Source organism: Ambystoma mexicanum, chromosome 9 (assembly GCF_040938575.1).
Source record: "Ambystoma mexicanum isolate Mex_15411 chromosome 9, UKY_AmexF1_1, whole genome shotgun sequence".
Taxonomy (NCBI): domain Eukaryota; kingdom Metazoa; phylum Chordata; class Amphibia; order Caudata; family Ambystomatidae; genus Ambystoma; species Ambystoma mexicanum.
The window spans coordinates 1,023,623,291-1,023,642,482 of record NC_090931.1 but is presented as its reverse complement, the minus strand read 5'-3'; the positions used below and the strand labels follow the sequence as shown (position 1 = coordinate 1,023,642,482).

At 43.0% G+C, this 19,192-nt stretch overlaps 1 protein-coding gene across 2 annotated transcripts in view; it reads left to right on the top strand.

The window, feature by feature from the left end:
• LOC138488902 (sodium channel protein type 2 subunit alpha-like) overlaps nt 1-19,192 on the top strand; it is a 1,546,115-nt gene that overhangs the window by 909,456 nt on the left and 617,467 nt on the right. For both annotated transcript variants that reach the window (XM_069616296.1, XM_069616295.1), the window contains exon 10: nt 8,381-8,587. In XM_069616296.1, coding sequence (XP_069472397.1) covers nt 8,381-8,587 — 207 coding nt within the window. The remainder of the gene's footprint in view (nt 1-8,380; nt 8,588-19,192) is intronic.

Sequence of the window (19,192 nt, the reverse complement as noted above, 5' to 3'; positions counted from 1 at the left end):
AGAATGGATTCCCTCTTGGGGTGTATGCAGATATAGGAAAAGAGTATTCCACGAACCTTAGGAAAACTCTAAACTGTTGCACAGTTTGCTATAACAGAGGCCCACGCTGTTTGCTCATGGCTTGGAACAACAGCTATGGGTGTCAGTAACATAGAAACTAGACAAAGGAAGGGGCAGAGGTTGCCTGATGGAAACCAACAGACAAGCTCTGTACAAAGGGACTACAAACAGTACAAGAGAAGACACTAACAAATAACTCCAGGGAAAAGGAAATCGAATAGCAAACTAGCAGAAGGAAATGAAGGGAAAGCCGTATAACAGGATTGGATAGGGAGAAAGAACTGAGGGTTGAAAACAAGGTAGAAAGCAAGGGAGCAGCAGTCAGGAAACAGAGGAACTGTAATAACTGAAAGTAAATAATGAAGGTAAACTGATGTGGATAGCAGAGGACGGTAGGGTACAATGTAGAAAGCTCAGAAAAGCAGGGAATCAATGGGCAAGCCCAAAAGGAGCAGGGCTGTAAGGAAGGAAGCCCCGAGGGAAAGGGCTTAGGGCAGCGGAGTGAAGCATGCTGCACGGCAAGGAGCCCAGAAGGGCCGGGCAGCAAGGAGTGAGCCCAGAGGAGTAGGACCACTGACTATAGAAGGCTGCAGGAGGACTGTGGAAGGCTGCTAGACTGGAAGCCCAGTGGACGAAGACTGTAGGTTGCAGGCAGTGGAGCGTGATCTGCTGCAAGGCAGGAGCCTGGAAGGCAAGGACGGAAGGTAGCAGCGGAGCGTGATCGGTGGCAAGGCTGGATCCTGGAAGGCAATGGCGGAAGGTAGCAGCGGAGCGTAATCGGCTGCAAGGCTGAATCCTGGAAGACAATGGCGGAAGGTAGCAGCGGAGCGTGATCCGCTGCAAGGCTGGATCATGGAAGGCAAGGACGGAAGGTAGCAGCGGACCGTGATCGGCTGCAAGGCTGGATCCTGGAAGGCAAGGACAGAAGGTAGCAGCGGAGCGATGATCGGCTGCAAGGCTGGATCCTGGAAGGCAAGGACGGAAGGTAGCAGTGGACCGTGATCGGCTGCAAGGCTGGATCCTGGAAGGCAAGGACAGAAGGTAGCAGCGGAGCATGATCGGCTGCAATGCAGAGGAACCGCATACAAAGATATCTAGCTCGAAGCAAAAAGGTGCTGGAAGGACTCTTAATGCAAGAGACTGAGCCCCTGCAGGCAGCAGCTTTTATACTGCCCAGCCCAGCACAGAGGCAGGCTAATTGGTCGCACCTGACTAATCGGCCACCTCCCTCTCTGTTCCTGAGCTGGTGGAAGCAGAGCAAATCCCTAGGGCTTCTGGGGATAGTAGTTCCGATGATGACCAATAGGAATAGCCAGGAATAGATGGTTATAGCCAAGTGCATTGTGGTAATTGAAGTTTGTTGGAAAAAATAGAAAATTACCAAAGTCTCGAAAATGGGAAATAAGGTCCATAATGATCGCCAATGTATGCGCCCATGACGCAGGCATGACACCCATCTCCTCTTTTCTTCTATAAGACTACCCAGAAATCCCCCCAAATGCAAAGGTTCTTCTGGGGAAGCAGCTACCTGTTATATCTTCTTTGCTATTGGAAAAGGATAGGATACAGGAGTGCAGTATTGATGTGCACAATGCACTGCCAAATGATATAGCCCCAGTGAATGCATCATGAAGTTCATGGAAAGGACAAGGTAACCGACCATGAGTCCTCACGTTACAATATACTGCTTCAAGTTAGTCATCATCATAATCATCAAGTATTGTGAAGCATGGTGTCTGCCACCCCGGTTGACCAAAAGGGGAGGAGGACAGAGTGGCAGGAGAGATATTGTTTGAAGAGCCAGGTTTCCGGGGCCTTGCAGCAATGAAAATGGTCAGGAATGGAGGCAATCCATGAACAGGGCTGCTTTTCGGGCTTAGGAGTGAGGACAGAGATTGTGCACCCTCCAGATGAAACCTGCATCAGTGAGGAACAGAAAGAAGGTTGTCTAATGAAGAAAAGATGTTTAATGAAAGGTTACCCACGGTCGCTGAAGGATATGTTACGATGGAAAGCAATTTGAATTTGATATGTTTGGCAAATGAATGCTACTAGAGGGTGGAAAGGGCTGGTATTATATGGCTGTGACTTTCGAGGCTGGAAAATAGATGGGTGGAACTATTTTGGACTTACTGGAACTGGCAGACAAGCACTGAGGGGAGTCAGAGGTAAACACAGTTGGCATAGTTCAGTCTTGAGGCGAAGAGGGAATACTGCACAGTCACTATGTGCTAACACATTTGAGTATTTTCTTGAGCTAACTACTGACATTATCTGGGAAATGGGAAAGAGGTCAATATTTTTTTATTGTGCATTCATTTATATAAAACATTTACATATGTACAGGCCATACAATTTAAACAGCGAACAGTCATAGTTTATAAAAAGCCATAGTGTCTAAAGTGCATAGACTTCATATTAATTTGGAGAGGATATATCATTTCAATTCTGTCAAATAAAGTGCAAGGTGGTCATTATAGCATACCACCCCTCCTTCAGATCAGTACATGGTGAGCAAGAGGTCAGTATGATTTTGATGCATAAGCATAGGATTTGAAACAAGAGAGGGAGGGCAGGTGGATTCTGATAAATATTTAGGGTTGCGGTTGGTAAGGAGGTCCTACATTTAGTTACTTTTTTTAATTTGAGGCAATTATTATGCAGCTAATCCATGATGGTAGAAGGACAGAGGGGGAAATTGATTGAAGGGAGTCAAGGTTTGTTCAATCTGATCAGGATCTGGGCACCCTCAGAGTAGTAATAGAAAGTGAGACCAAAAAAGCAAGGAGAGAGGCCACGGGACAAGATGGATATTAAAGAGAAAGCACACTGTGAAAAGCATTGAGGAATGTTGCAAGTGAGAAATTGAGGTTTGGATTAGACAGGGGATATTGGATCTTGTGGTCTGGAATGAGGTGATCCAGTAGAGCATAGAAGAGTAAGTGACCACAGAGTCAGTTTCAGTTATTGGACAGCAGCCAGTCGGGATCTCGTCTAGTCAACTGGATCTGGAGCGTCACTAATGTTTAGTAGGTAGGGCAGGAAGGGGAGATTAGAAACTGGCACTCATTGTAGGCATCACATTGTGCAAACAGTGCTTTCCGGGGTGAGCCTGACCAAAGAAGGAGGTAACAGTGCTGAAAGCCAGAAAGAGGTTTAGAAGGCGATGTAGCCTACTGACAAGGAGGGAAGTGTGATCTCCTTATAGATGGAAGGGTCAAGTATCAAAAGGAGATTGAAGAACCTTTGTTATAAGAGGCAAACAGATCAGACCTGTTGTGGGGGTGTGTGTTTGAGGCATAGAGTGGGTGAGCACTGCAAAGTCAGGTAATAACGCCCTATACACGAAACAAGAAATGCAAGAACAAACTATGCACACTTTATTGGCTCACATGCTATCTCCAACTACATGTGTTCCAAATGAACAAACTCTAACATACATGCATAACAGTGTGTTCGCCCACTTGCTAATAAGACTGTGTTCCCTTTATCTTGGATTTGCATTTATTTGATTATGTACTGCTTATTTCATGCCATTTGGTGGAACTAATTGGGTAATGTCAAATTAAAATGACAGTCAAACCATTAGATATTAAATGTGACAACAGAAACAGTGTTTAATATTCAATGTTACTGTTGTTCAATGTTACTGTTGAGTGCCAGCAACAACAAAAACACATTTTCAAAACCAAGGGGATGCTTGCTCATAGTTTAAAACCTTATGTAAAATATCTCTAGCTTTTGGAACAATAAACAATACATGTAATTGAGGAAAATAACCCTGTAAGCACATTGTCATGTGTAGTTTATTGCACCTACACATCTGTCGCACTGAATGTACATTTTCAAAATTGAATAACCTTGGGCCTTTCTTCAAACATAAATCCAAACGACGCAATACTGCCATTGAGAAGGGGATGACTGTCGTATCAGGATTATGTCTGGCCATGTGCTCAGCCATCTTGAGCCTTGTGCAAATGGAATCCACTGAATGGCCAGCCTTGCTACTGAGGTTTTTGTGATTCTTGGTGGTTGGAGGTTGGTGTGTTTGATGTGTCACGTTTTGTAGTTGGGAATGGGGACTCCCAATTCCTAAGGTCACCACTTATCTGTTCTATGTCCTATACCTTGCCAACATAGGCACAAACCCAGAATCAAATTAGTATGGGCTCCTTCAATGCATTCATGCAGAAAGGTGTGCATTTAAAGTAACAGCTAAATATAAGGCAAGAAATAACAAACATTTATATTTCATAATATATTTAAGAGCAAACCAAAAATCGACATTGTCTATGCAGATTCTAACTTTGCCCTAAAAGCTTCATATATATCTTACATACTGAATGAGATCCAAGTCGAACAGTATTTCCAACTTTGCTAAATAGGCAAAGTAGCAGAAATAAGATTAAAATAAGATAATTTGAAAAATTGCATTGAAGAAATGTAAATATGGAAGACACACTAAGCTGCTAAGGCCCTGAAATTACTGGTCACCTAAATGGAATAAAAATCTATCTTAAACACTTAAAAATAAAGCTGACTGTTTAACAGGATCCTAGTCAAAGAATGGAAAATATTTAGCAACGTATTCACCCCGTCTTCATTCTATTATGATCCTGGAAAGATGATATCAGTATTGTTCTTAAAAGGAACACAGACCTGGGAACATATAGACACATTTCTCTACTGAATTGGGATAATAATATCTACTAGAATTACTTGTGAACCAGTTGAATGAGAGCAATAATCGTGTGGTGTCTCTTTGACAACCTATGTGAGGCAGGTATATCTTTGTTGCACCTTTGGATGCCAATGTGAACCAACAATATTCCTTGTCTGTCAGACTCTTAGACGCTGAAAAAGCCTTTTATAGAGTCTCATGGGATTTCATGTAGGCTTTTTTAGACAGGAACAGTTTCCAAAGAGATTCATCTGTTGTGCACAGGTTTATATTTAGGTCATAAGAACCATATTTGTATCATCATGCATCTATCACAGATTGCTGAAATTGTTGGGTGGGCTGTGGACTGCCAATTTCATCCTTGCTTTTAGCCCTTTAAATGGAACCATCAATCTATAATACCCAACAAAGACAAATCAATAAAGTTATTGCATTGAGGGCTTGTCAAATCAAATTTCTTTTAAATGCTGATTATGTTGCAGTCTTTACCTCCGACCATGGCAGTACAATTAGATAAAATATTTGAGGCCCTGTCATACTATAAACTAAGTGGCTAATTTTATAGAGAAAATGATAATTGCTTGCAAGGAACCTTCAACATTAGAATTTATGTGCTGATGCGTCATGTGCATGCAATGTTTATAATGCTTTCCAGACACCATTTGGATTCCGTAAGAATCTATTAATTGTATATCTGCATGAAAATATCACGTTAGCGTATAATGAAGAGGTTTTGTAGGCTGCGTGGGAAGGACAAGGAGGAAACAAATTCCTCATCCTGTCTCCAACTGCACCTGCAAAACATTTTCAAAATTACCTGGTGGGCTAAACCAAGACTCCTGACTATTGAAATGACCCCCTTAAATCTAAATAAAACCATTGTTTTATCAAACTCACAAACTGAGTTTATCATTACACAATGCAGACCTTATATATATATACATATACCACTAGTAAATAATTTTAAAAACGGGTCAATCTTCTCTCATCAATCTTAGGCAGACCCCTCATGTTTTGCATTTATTTAAAGGTCTCACCATTAATGTCCTCTGGTACTTTTTTCTCAAGTTCAGCAAATTTAAATTTCATTTGGGGGTACAGACAAATAATGGGATCAATTAAGTATTTCTAGCTTGTTTGGTAAATTGGCTAGCCTGCACTCTCAGTATTACATTTCTTATCTCTTAGCAATTGCCAATAGACTTTTGCCATGATATCAGACTTGTTCACATTCTTTTTTATCCAAAGTTTACATTGTGTTACCTTCTAATACACCGGGAATCCCATTTTACAAACTATGGCAATACAGGGCATTAAATGCCATTATACATGACTGGCAGAAGATATGCTCAGACTGTGACATTCCATAATTGTCTCTGCATGCATAACTCTGGGTTGCTATATTCTGCCCTGATAACTACCAGGTTTATACTTCTGTTTTTTAAATATCTTTAAATATTCAACCATGTCCCAAAATAAATTATCTCTACCATTACTGCTTCATCCAATACTTATTTACATTAATCTGTTTTGAAGACATCCATATCTCATTTGTATATAAGATGTTACAGGAAACTAAAGCACTAAGTTGAAAATTGGTCCATCACTCTGAATACTAAACCTGATGGTACTTTTATAGAAATATCTCTTAAATAAATTCCACAAGACTGTAATTCCTGTGTCAATTAATACACCACATTATAAAGCAGTCCTGGAATTGAACTTTAGCCCAAATAAAGTAGAATGCTGGTGCTAAACAGATAAAGATAGCTGGTCCAGTTGTCAAACCCCATATGCTGAACTGGTTCATATGTTTACATTTTGTGGTTAGATGTGCACATTCTAGGGAATGGTATTTGCCAAAATTAAAAGCCTCCGACTAACAGTGTTAGAACTGACTCATGTCATGGTGCTATTTAGGTAGGATGTGAAATCCGGAATTATGATGAACAGGCTATCGTTTAAATGAATCATGATTGCCAGACTGGCTATCACCAGAGGGTTCACCCTTGTTCAGTGTTAATATGAAATATGGGACAGCAACTTTTTTGAAGCAGTCTTCTCATTTCAAGGTGGTGTGAGGACTTAAGCAATTTTATTGGAAAATAATTGAACACTTACTGTGCCTACTTTGATAGAGGGTGTTTAATGGTTCCGGATGACGATTCGTTAGTAGCTCATATTATCTACCGTATATGGATTTATGCTTGGGAAAGCCTCCTTCTTAACAGCAGTTGTCTAGAAAGGATGCAACAATACCCAACCAGACCATTATCAAACTAAAGAACCTTTTTGAATGAATGCTTATTGTTGGGGACTGTTGCAGATGCAGGTATTAAGCTATGTGTTCTGGGGCAGACAGAGCTGATGAAGACCCGCCAGCCCGATCCTTAGGTTGGCCAAATGTGAGCAAGGGCCTTGACCAGGGCATCACGTCTTTACTGGCCATATCTACCACAAAACAAGAGAGTAATGGTTCTGATGGGTATCTCCTTTTATTTTTCAGGGAAGCGGGTCCCATGCAACCTTTGTTTGCCTATGTTCTTGAAAAATAAGCTACAAGCATATATGGCCACTGGTATTAGATAGTCCCTTTACTATGTCCGTGTTGGGGAGGTGAAGTGTAGTACCAGGACAAAGGTGGTGTGCTGGGGAGAGGGAAACTTTCTTGAGGAGGACAATAGGGTGAGGAACTCCTGTTGGGTTGAGTGTTTAGGGGGGGATGCAGCCCGAGGCACCAGTGAGAAGAAAGAAAGATGACAGCCAGAGGAGAGGCACAGGAGCCTGACAAATGTGGGCAGTTACTTGTGGATTCCGCCTATTTTCAGAGTTCATCTGCACCTCTTCCGGTAATGGTAAAGAGAAATGGAATTGTTTCTTTTCACTGAATACCCACTTCAACCATGTGGTATTTCCCTGGCCCGAGTAAATGGCACACCAATTTAAAGTAATTATTACGAGTGGATTGCAACAGTTACAATGCATTGATATGCTCCCCACTGCTTCCTCCCCTGGTTGCTTGTAGATGCCTTGTTGACAAATTGCCTGCCCCCCTCTCCTGTTAGTGTCCCACTCTCTTATTTCATTGCTTCCCTTGCCATGATCTTGCTTTATGATTGTAAAGTGCTCTGTTGCTTCCTGAAATAAGGTCCACACTCAATAAGTACCCTATCAATAATGATAATAAGTGCACAAACTATGTAATCAATGGAATCATTTCAGTTTACTCCATTGTGTATTACTGCTTCATATGAGGGGTAACCCAGTGAGACGACCTTCCATTTTACATTGACTAATGATTCTTTTTCATTCAAACTGCTTTTCACCTCTAGAATATTATACTTGAGGGTTTTGTTACTACTGCATGCAAGCCTTGTAAACTATGTCTGTTTTGCTGGAATATAATGTCAATGTGATGAGATCCTTGCAATCAGGGTTGAGATCAGGGCTGAGGAAACACATTACTAATCCGCAATCTGTGACAAATAGTATGCTGTGACTTACCATATACTCAAATGCAATGGGTTTCAGAAAATCGGGAGTCTGTTTACCGTCATAAGAAACCATGTATACATAGCGGCCAGACAACTCTCTATCGACACATTAACAAATGCTAAACCAATTGTCCCCTTTCCACAGACACTACGTGCTGCTGGGAAAACCTACATGATTTTCTTTGTGCTAGTGATTTTCTTGGGCTCTTTCTACTTGGTCAACCTGATCCTGGCTGTGGTTGCCATGGCGTATGAGGAACAAAATCAGGCTACATTAGAAGAGGCAGAGCAAAAAGAGACCGAATTTCAGCAGATGATGGAACAACTGAAAAAGCAGCAAGAAGAAGCACAGGTAAGGAGGATGGTCAGAAATTCTGCCAGTGTGGAAAAACACTTTAAATCTCTACATATAAACGTTAAATGTCAGCACATTCACAAAGTATCTATCAAATGTACATATTTGCTCAGTTCTCTAATCTTTTATGGCCTTAGCTGCATCTGTCAAGCAAACCAAGCACAATCTCGAACCTGGGTTTAAGGCGCCACTGCAACAGCAGCAATCAGTGTTTTATGTTATGTATCTGCCATGAAATGAATATTCGTCAGAAATAGTATGGAAAGAGCAATCAATTCTAAGCCCACTACTCATAGATCAGCAGTGATCTGGTCATACATGTGAACCAGGTACCCAAAGGAAATGTATACCACCTTTATCTGTTGAGGTAGCATCAAACGAGGGCAGGCTAAACTCCCAGTCGTGATGTAAACTAGTACAGAAGCAACCAAACAACAATAGAACAGTTTTACCAAAATGAAAGGAGTGTTCATAGAGGAATTTTATGAACATACTTTACTTAAATAAAAAGTTTTGGTCAAACCACTAACACTTCCAACCCCTGTAAAATAAACACAATGATCAATGCAAATTTAGATATATGCCAGTGACTCCGGATATATATGCCAGGATGGAGGAAAAAAGCAGAAATTCATAAACCAGTAACTGCACAACAGTTACTTATGAATTTCTTTTTTAAAGTAGGCGATGGTGCATTGACTGTGTCTAGTGTTTAGGGGACTCTAGTCCATTCAAACACTACCATAGTATTTTGTAGTAGCAGACAGCATTGAGCAGGTCTTCTAAGTTCTTTCTCAATAGTTCAAGTTGTGATTTGAACCAGTCAAGCAGATCATCTGGACTCCAACTCAAGCAGTAGGGCCTTTATTGCTGTCCACGAGCAGCTTCACAAGCTTAGTGATGTTCAGATTCAGGCAGAGGTGGATAAAAAGGTTGCAATTCGATCGCTCAATGGATGGCTCACAGGTTGAACAAGCAGGTGAATTTGTCAGGATCCCTCAATGTGGCGAGTCACCCTTGAACATATGGGTCAGTGGTGATTGACTTCTACTTCGCAGATCTGCAGGATACTTTGGGCTGTTCAATCAGGGCTGGACTGGGAACTAAAATAGGCCCTGGAAATAATTACTGAGGACCAAAAGAGGCCCTGGAAATAAAGTTCAAAGTGGCCCCAAATTACACATTTTCACAAAATACCACAGAAAAGAGGCCCAGGGTGCAGAGGCCCACCGGGAAATCTCCAGAGTTCCGTATAGGCCAGTCCACCCCTGTGTTCAATGCGAAGAAGCACAGCCCAAAGCACGGGCACTTGGGAAGTAACATAGGGTCAGCAGCTCACCAGCAGTTCAAATTCATCTTAATCTGCTCATTGTGCCTGACTCAAGAAATGCTGGATTGTGCAACCAGAATTGCAAAAGGCTTCCCCTTTGGATTTACAGCAGTATGCTGTGGATCCTTTCAAGAGGCCCATTGGAGAAAATGAGGATTTCCCCTACTTTTCCCAGTCCAAGGAAATACTTCAAAGTTGCTTGCAGGTTTTTGCCATAGTTCTAGTCAGTGCTTCCTGGGTACGATAGTTCTTTCTTCCAGCAGTCACTGTCCCTCAGAGGCGGTTAAGTGGAGAGCCATTAACTCTCCTGGAGGTATTGTCTTCACCCAATGCAAGAGACTTTGAGCAGCTACATCTCCAACAAGATTTCCGTTTTGATTTTTCTTCTCTAAAGATGATTTAATAAAAATTATTCACCAAATGGGGGTTTTCATCAACATATAGTTAAACCATAACAGTAGTTTGGTCCTTTTTCCTGCCTTCTTCTGGAGGCCAATACATTTCTCAATTACATATATTTTCTCCTCCGAAGTGCCATACCCAGAGCCCTTGATTTAGTAGCAGTCAGCAGGTTATACAAGGAAGTAGTGTACAGAAAAAGCTATGACAGCCAAAGTCTTCTTTCTGTATGTTTATGGCCTCTTGGTTTTCCTGGAGCTCCCCTTACTCCCTTCTTCCCCAGATCAAGGGATCTCCTTGCTAATTCGCCCTTGTAAAATATTTCCACTTTGTCCTGCGGCTTCCCTTGAAGTGTCTATTCCCATCTTTATCCCTAAATAATCCAGTACTTCCATCTAGGAGAGGTATCAGAATCCCCACTAGGAGCACAATAGGTTACCTGGATGTAGATGCACCCATGTGTTGTGGGAGCAGTTTAAAAGGCAGAAGCCTGCAGCAGATGCCTCTTTCATCAGTAGGTCACATTGGAAATTCAGAGTGGAGCGATAAGGTATGTCAGCAAAACTTTGTTTTGGCTGATTAGTTTATGCCTCTCATGAATCACTACATATTTGAATAAGGTATAGTTTTTTCTTTGCTTTAGTACTTCCCCTAATTTAAAAGGGATAATCGCCTTTCCATCTGATTTATTAGGTGAATTGAAGCCTTTCTGTTAACTATCCTATAGATTTGCTTTTTTATTCCAAAAAAGACCAGTGTAATGTTTAGATTAACTTTCCCTGTAGACATTCCAGCAAAACCCTTTAGAGGCCACCTTCCTATTGTGGTCTGGAGGATAATTTCCAATTTGAAAATTATTAGCCCTTTTGTAGCAGGTATGCCCACCAAAAACAGGTTTCCACTTTATAAGTCTGGAACAAGGTGTTCAGGTTTCCACACAGGTCTGGAACAAGGAACTGGAAAACATAGAACATTTTCTTTATTTTGTTATAAGTATTGATTTATTTGAAACTTCATACAAAACTGATCAAGAGCAAGCAAAGTTTAACAGTATTATAGCAATTAACAAATTACAGAAAGGATAAAAGTCAAAAGGACCCATTCATTTTAAACAATTGAAACCAATTCATCATACCAAAGAGAAATGTAAGAACCACTTCAAAGCACAATAATCACAAATATCAATGATACAATTATAAAATTATGTCTCACAAGGAAGAAAGTAATACACATTTCTCACATCAATCTTAAATCTGGGTAAGCTTCTAAAAAAAAAAATGAAATATGGTACAGCAAGAGAAATACAATCTCACACATTTTTCTAATCTTTCCACACCTTTTAGAATTCATCATCAATGTCAACTGAATTAAAATATTCATGACTGCCATTAATAATGATGCATGTTGGCCACTAAAAATCATGTACAAAAATGATTCCTCATTGAGATAATCTACAACATGAACACATTTGGAAAAAGTCTGAACTCTAAGAGCCTGCAAGGCTGGACAACATATAAAGATGTGCTTCAAGGATTCTACATCTTCAGAACAAAGCCCATACAGTACTTCATTCTAATAACTATATTAGATTATTCTTTTTACAAAGTTCAAAAACAGTCGCAACAAAATATGAGAGTTCCTCTACTGGGAACGAAAACATCCACACAATTTGTCCTATGGGCCAAAATTATGATCACATGTACATTTCTGCTCTGGACAGTGAGCTCAAAGAGATTTGATTCCCCCCTGAGTGGGCACCTTCCAATAGAAGAGTCTCTATAGCCATGCTCATTCTCAGTAGAGGTACTAACACAGTTTTTGCAAATATTGGAATGCGTACGCTTTTACCATTACTTATTAAAGGGGATACAGGTTTGGGCCCCTGCCCTCTGTGCCTAAAGAGATACCGCACTTCAGCTGCACTCCAATGATGATGGCGAACACGGCAGAAAAATATTCCGGGGTTGATGTTGGTTCTATTGTTCAGTGACAAATTCTGAGGCTGGGCTATCATTTTGGGCAGCATCAGACTGATAATTAAATTCATATTTCTGGGGGAGCAAAAACAACATGATTGTAGACCTACCTGGATAGGCCCTTTTCCAATTCACAGGTTATTTGGCATGTTATTAGACTCTCATGTCTTTGACAGTCCAATAAACAGCATCAAAACTTCCCTTGAACATGTGGTCCTATTTCCCAAAAGAACTGGGGTGTGCCAGGTCTGTGCCATGGCCCCCTTCTATTTATTATTTATGTTAGTGCCCTGGAAGAAGATCTGGTTACACTAAATGAGGACATTCCCCTTAGTTGGAGGAAGGATAGTGCCTGTGTTGAGTTATGGTACTTCTGGTTAGGATTCTTAAGGCATTGCTGCACCTATTACTACCCGGTGGGAAGGGCAACCAATCAGGTTGCTTGGATCGTGGGCTGAATCCCCCACCATCTTCCCCCACTTTGCCCTCCCTTTGCTTCTGATTTCTCATCCTTTCCCACTCCACTGCCCACTTACCGCATTCTTTCCTCCGCCACTGCTGCCACTCCATGTCCCTGCTGGCCACCATGGAAATGGATCCTTGCAGATCCATGGCGGTCATTTTAAGGAAGTATGTTGTTTCAATGAATGGGACATTGCGTTAATTGAAACAAAATATGTTACTCTTAGCACCCTAGGTTTCTGGATTTAAAGTCCAGAGTTCTAACAGCAATAACATCCGATCACATACCTTGGGCCCTGGGCCGTTACTACCCGATCCGGCCTGCCGGATCAGGTGTTATTGCTATAATAAATGCTAATTGTAGGTTAATGAACAACAGCAAAAAGAAAATGTATGTTAGTAAATCTAAGTGTATTGCAGTTATCCACAAGAAAAATCTGAATTATCCATTTAGTTATGAGTGTGAACGCTTAGAAACTGTTTTGCGCTTTACCTACTTGGAAGTTGTGTTGTCACAGAAATGGTTAGGCTAATGTCAAGCAGCACACATGTCCCAGACAAGTCGAGGCATACTGAGTACCATGAAGTATTTCGAGGAAACAACCATTGCCAGTGATCCTGCAAGTTTACAATGCTAAATTTAAAGTTAAAGGTTTGTATGGATCTGAATTTGGGAGTATTCATGTTATATGCAAATCCAATGTTTAGAATGCACATTATTAAAAGTGTTTGCATTCCTAATGGGTCGTCCAACTACACAATCCATAGTGATGTTGGTCAACTAATTAATTTCATTAGAAGCTAAAATGAGGCCGGTATTAATCTGGTTATCTATATGATCCTATATTTCTACAGCATTTACACATCCTACTCTCCTCAACGCAGTGGTTTGTAGCGCTTTGCAATAAAGACTTCATGGCTCAATTTGATCTCTTCAGAGCTTAGAGTGATGGGGAGTCCCCACCTTTTTAAATTAACAACTTTAATAGTGAGAGGCGATCGAAAAGGGATCCATCGATTCATGAGGGACAGACAGCAAGAAATCAAGGAAAATATTGAGCTTTAAGAAAATCAAAATCTTGCTCGATTTTGAATTAATGTATTTAATCAATGTGAGCAATATTTGGCATGGGTGCCAGCCTTAAGGACTAGGCAGTGGCTAACCAAATCCAGGTTGGCATTGCTGCCAATGGAAACAAATCTGCTCACTCGTTGAAACTTTATTGAGGAACCAAATATCCATTATGCCCTGGCCAGATTCAGATTCATTATATATTGTTCTGCAGGGACTGCAGATATATGGTTAAGCACACTGTTTCAATTGTTAACATCACACAACCTCATGCAGTGTTGCCCTGTTTTATTTAGAAATGATCCCCCAGGCAGGGTGGTGGCATGGAGGTTTGCAGTATTATTCATGGAATGCAGTTAGGATTAGATGGACTATATTTATTTTATTTATTCATTTATTGGACATTTGTATGGCACCTATACACAAGTGTTTCCAGGCGCCACAAGACAAAAAGGGGGATAGGACAAAAGACAAAAAAATGTGTAACAGTTGTACTCAGCCTTGTGCCATTCTTATTGTGCAAGTGCAGAAACAAAAAGCGCAGGCAGGGTGGAAGTAGGGGACAGGGTTGGGATGTGGGGAAGGAGTGACAAAGGTGAAGTTCCAGAGTGGGGTGACGAGCAGGCTGTGCAAGTGTTGAGGGGGAAAGGGAAAAAGTGAGATGGATGGGGAGGTGCATAATCAGGTTAATCCGGGAGGGGATGCTGGGGGAGACTGGTCGCTGATGACCTGGCCTCTGTAAGATTCATACGAGGCCAGGCACCAGTCACAGCAGCAGAGGGAGAATTAGCACGGGAGGGGAGAGGGAAGGAGGAGGAGTAAGGGAATGTCTTGAAAAGTTTCCTGTACTTACGAAGATCTGGCTCAAGTCTGAGGGGGGCAGAGGGAGGCTCCTGCTGATGAAAGGGATCTACCTCCAACTCTCTGCTTAGAGAAGCATCTGACCTACAGAGAGTTGGAGCTGGAGGCCTGAAGAATTCTAGCCGGGAGGTATTTAGGGAGAGGAAAGTGGATGTAGAGAGATGATGCAAAGGGTCTTGAATGTGATGCTTTCAGTCAGTAGGAGCCAGTGGAGAGTTGTTAGGGCTGCAGACATGCAGTCCCTGGGCTTGAGGCCAAGGATAAGTCTTGCAGCCCTATTCTGGATTAGTTAAAGTGGGTGAAGGGAGAAAAAAGGTAGAAGGAGTCACAGTGGCAGATGGAGAGTTAGCAAGGGAGGGCGAGAGGAAAGGAACAGGAGAAAAGGAAAGTCTTGAGAAGTTTCCAGAACTTAAGGAGATCCGGCTCAAGTCTGAAGTGCAGAGGGAGGCCATTTCAGATGGAGGAGCCAGACAAGGAAAGGGATCTACCTCCCACTCTCTGCTTGAAGAAGTGTTTGACCTGCAGAGAACTGGAAGCAGAAAACGAAGGACCCTGGCTGGGAGGTATTTAGGGAGGGAAAGCTGGATGTAAAGCGGTCCCAGGCCACAGACAGCCTTGTTGATGATGCAAAGGGTCTTAAATTGTATCCTTGCGGTCACCGGGAGCCAGTGGAGAGATTTTAGGGCTGGAGAGATGTGGTCCCTGGGCTTGAGGTCAAGGATAAGTCTTGCATTCCTATTCTGGATTGGTTGGAGGGGGTGAAGGGAGGAAAGAGGCAGGATAAGGAAGAGGTTATTGCAGTAGTCTAGCCTAGAAAGAACCAGGGCTCCAGAGACATTGAGATTCTGTGAGAAGGTAAGGAAAGATAGAATGCCCCAGAGAAGGTGGAGCTAAAAGTTGGACTTCTTGGAAAGGTCTGTGATGTGTGAAGAGAAAGAGAGAGAGGAGTCAAAGATGATCTCAAGGTTTTTTGCCTCACAAGTCGGTGAGGTGATGGGACCCAAGGAGTCAGGCCAGAGAGAGGGGGGAAACAAGGAGAGGCATAGATCATTGGCAGAGCACCATGCCTGAATAGCAGTCAGGCAGTCAAGTATGAGGGAGGAACAGGAGGAGGTGGAAGATTGCAGTTTTAAGGAGAGCTGTGGGTCATCTGCATAACACTGGAAATGAGGTCAGAGAGTGGAGATCAGGTAGGCCAGAGGTTCCAGGTAGATGCTGAAGAGCCATGGTGATAGAATGGAGCCCTGAGGGACACCACATTTAGAGAGTGTAGTCGAGGAGAGAAAATGACCCATTTCCACTTGTTATGGTCTGTTTGGAGGGAAGTAGGTAAGCCACTCCAGTGCCCTGTCTGTGATGCCTAAAGTATCATGTTAATGGTTTCTGAGGATGGAATGGTTGACACTGTCAAAGGCAGAAGAGAGGTCACGGAGTATCAGAGCAGAGGGGGAGTTGAAATCCAGGCTGGAGAGTAGGTCTTCACAGGGGTTCACGCGAGCAGTTTCCATGGCTCTGGCACCCCTAAAACCAGACTGGTGATTGTGGATGGAGCTGGCCATTTTGGCATGGAGGGTCGATTGGGTTGACCAGTTTCTCGATGAGTTTTCCCAAGAAAGCGGTGATGGAGATAGGGCGATAGTTAGCCAGCAGGAAGGGTCAGCAGACAGCTTTTTTTAAGAGAGGGTGCACAAGAGAGTGATTGAGCGGTTGGTGAAAGGAGACAGTAGCAAATGAGTGGTTGCAGAGGTCAGCCAAAGCTGGAGCGAGAGAGACAATGTTGTCCTTGATGGTTCTGGAGGAGCAGCGGCGCACCTGTTTAGCGGAGACTTTCATAGAGCAGACGACTCTAGAGATCTCATCTGGTGCAATGTGAGAGAAAGAGGCGAGTATAGGGGGATCTAGGGGTGCGCCAAGGTAGGCAGGGGGGGTTAGAGTGGGGTAGCAGAAGACAGAGAGGACATGATGTCCAGAGTTTTGGAGAAGGGGGAGGCCTGTGCAGAACAGAAGGTCTGGGAGGGGGAGGGGAAGAAGAGTCTGCGGTAGGATTGGCAAGTTCCTTGCAGGTTTTAAAGAGTTCAGCCGTGTTCTTGGTGGCTCCAGAGTTATGAGTTTGGACATGAGCACTCTTCTAAGAGCAGATATTGCCTTTGAAGTAGGAGGCGGCAGGCCTGTTTGTCAGAGAATAAACTAGATGCCAGCCACTTCTGCTCTGCAGCTTTGCAGTTGTGCTTCAAAGCAGCCATGTCGGAGTCATACCAAGAGTTGCAATTGGAGGCAGGCTTCATGCAGAACCTCATGACAGGGACAAGGATGTCCAGGGTGTTGGAGATAGAGAGGTGAAGGTTAGCAAGAAAAGAGTCAGAGGGAGAGTCCAAAAAGGGGGGGTTCGGTGGAGGGATGATGGATGAAGCAAATGCAGCGACTAACATGCGCTTCATCGGTCGAATGACAGAGAAGGAAACTGGCAGTGCTGGAGGAGGCGTCAGGGGACAGGGAAGGTCAAGGTGAGAAGAGGGGACAGAGTGGTCAGACCAGGATTGAGAGGTGATGAGAGGTTTAGAGAGAGGGATGTCTGTGGAGATGAGAGCATCAAGGGTGTGTCCGGCTGAGTGGGTTGGGCAAGAAGGAAGGATAGAGAGGGAAAGAGTGTTGCAAAGGTTGCGGAAGAGAACAGTGGACCCATCAAGACAGTCAAAAGGGATGTTGAAATTCCCAAGGAAGATACGTTTGGGGGAGGAAGAGGAAGGATGGCCCAGGGGACTGTAGATGTTAGCCAGAGTGAGAGAGAAATTAGGTAAGACAGACAGCTCTAGTCTAGGTTTTCAAATGATGAGGAGGTTAGGGTGGGGATGATGGAGGCAGGAACCCACTCAGGGAAGATCAGAGCCACTCCACACCAGACCATGAGGGCATGGGATTGGATAGGATTGTATAGCCTTCAGGGAGAAAACAGTGGCTGAGCTGGCCTTGAACCACATCTCAGTGAGAGCAAGGACATCAAGGTCAAGGTCTTCAAGGAGGTGACATATGTCAGAGGAGTGTTTGATAGCAGAGTGTTAATTGAGAGTGGCTAAGTGCAGTTGGTTTCCCCCTTTAAAAGTTTTGCGAGGAGTGGCACAGGGGTCGGAGGCTGCCACTGGGGGGGAGGAGGAATGGGGGAAAGGAGGAGTGGAAGGAGAGGAAGCAATTTTGAAGAGAGAAGGGAGACACCTGTCAAGAAGGTGGAGGTTGGGCTGAGAGCCCTGGGCCATGATAGTGCCATTATGAGAGACATTAATGGTGCATTTGGAAGATGCAAAGTGCGTCAACAGCACTTCCTATCTGGTGCCGACGGTAATGGGAGAGGAGGAGAAAGTGGAGAGGACAGAGACCATATGGGGAGTCCATGGTTTAGAAGAAGGAACGGCAAAGAGAATATCAGTGATAGTCTGTCTAGAGGAGACATTGATGTAGGTGTCTGCGATGGGCAGGCCAGGGTTGGAAATCAGGAATGCATTTTTTAGTTTCCTCCTACCCTACTTAGTGAGAGAGGGAGGGTATGAAATGGAGAAGCAGCTAGAAAATATAGGGGAGATGGAGAGCCCCATGGGGTGAGAGAAGAGGAGGGGGTGGTGGGAGGGGCAGAGGATACCATGGGAGAGGGTTAAGCACAATGCAACAGTAGACTCACACCAGGCACCCAAGCAAACAGAGATCATCGAGTATGTTGGAAATGCCCAGATATACAGATCAGTTAACAAATTGGTAGCGCAGCTAAATATGATTTTAGCAAAAAGCGCTAGAAACAGTACAAAATGGTGGTGGATGTACAATTAGATGTACACTGAAATTCTAGATTATCCAAAAGTACTAGAAACAGTACAAAAAATGGTGGTAGATTCACAATTGGATGTACACTTAAAAACGACTTTAGCCAAAAGCACTAGAAACTGTATAAAATGGTGGTGAATGCACAATTGAATGCACATCTAAACCCTTCAAAATGGTGGTGGATGCACAATTGGATGTACACCTAAGAACGATTTCATCCAAAAGCACTAGAAAGAGTACATGTTGGTGGAGGGTGCACAATTAGATGCACACCTACATTTAATTTTAGGAAAAAGCACTAGAAACAGTAGAAAATGGTGGTGGATGCACACCTAAATTCACATTTAGCCAAAAGCACTAGAAACAGTACAAAAATAGTGGTGGGTGCACAATTGGAAGCACGTCAGAGAATAGAAGAGTTACGAGTTAAAAGTCATGTGTTATTTGTATTCAACTTCATTAATTGAAGTAGGGCATGTAGAGAGCCATAGCAGTTAAAATGGTGATGCACATCAAGATGCATGGTGCTGATGGAGTGAAGGGAGGAGGGTTACAGATGGGGCAGTAGGAGAAGGAGCAACAGTAGATTAGAGCAGATATAGTGCCCAGTGAGGAGAGGGACCAGGGAGGTCTAGGAGTTGCTTACCAGGGCAATTAAGATCTGATTTATGATAGTGGGTGGCCTGATCTCC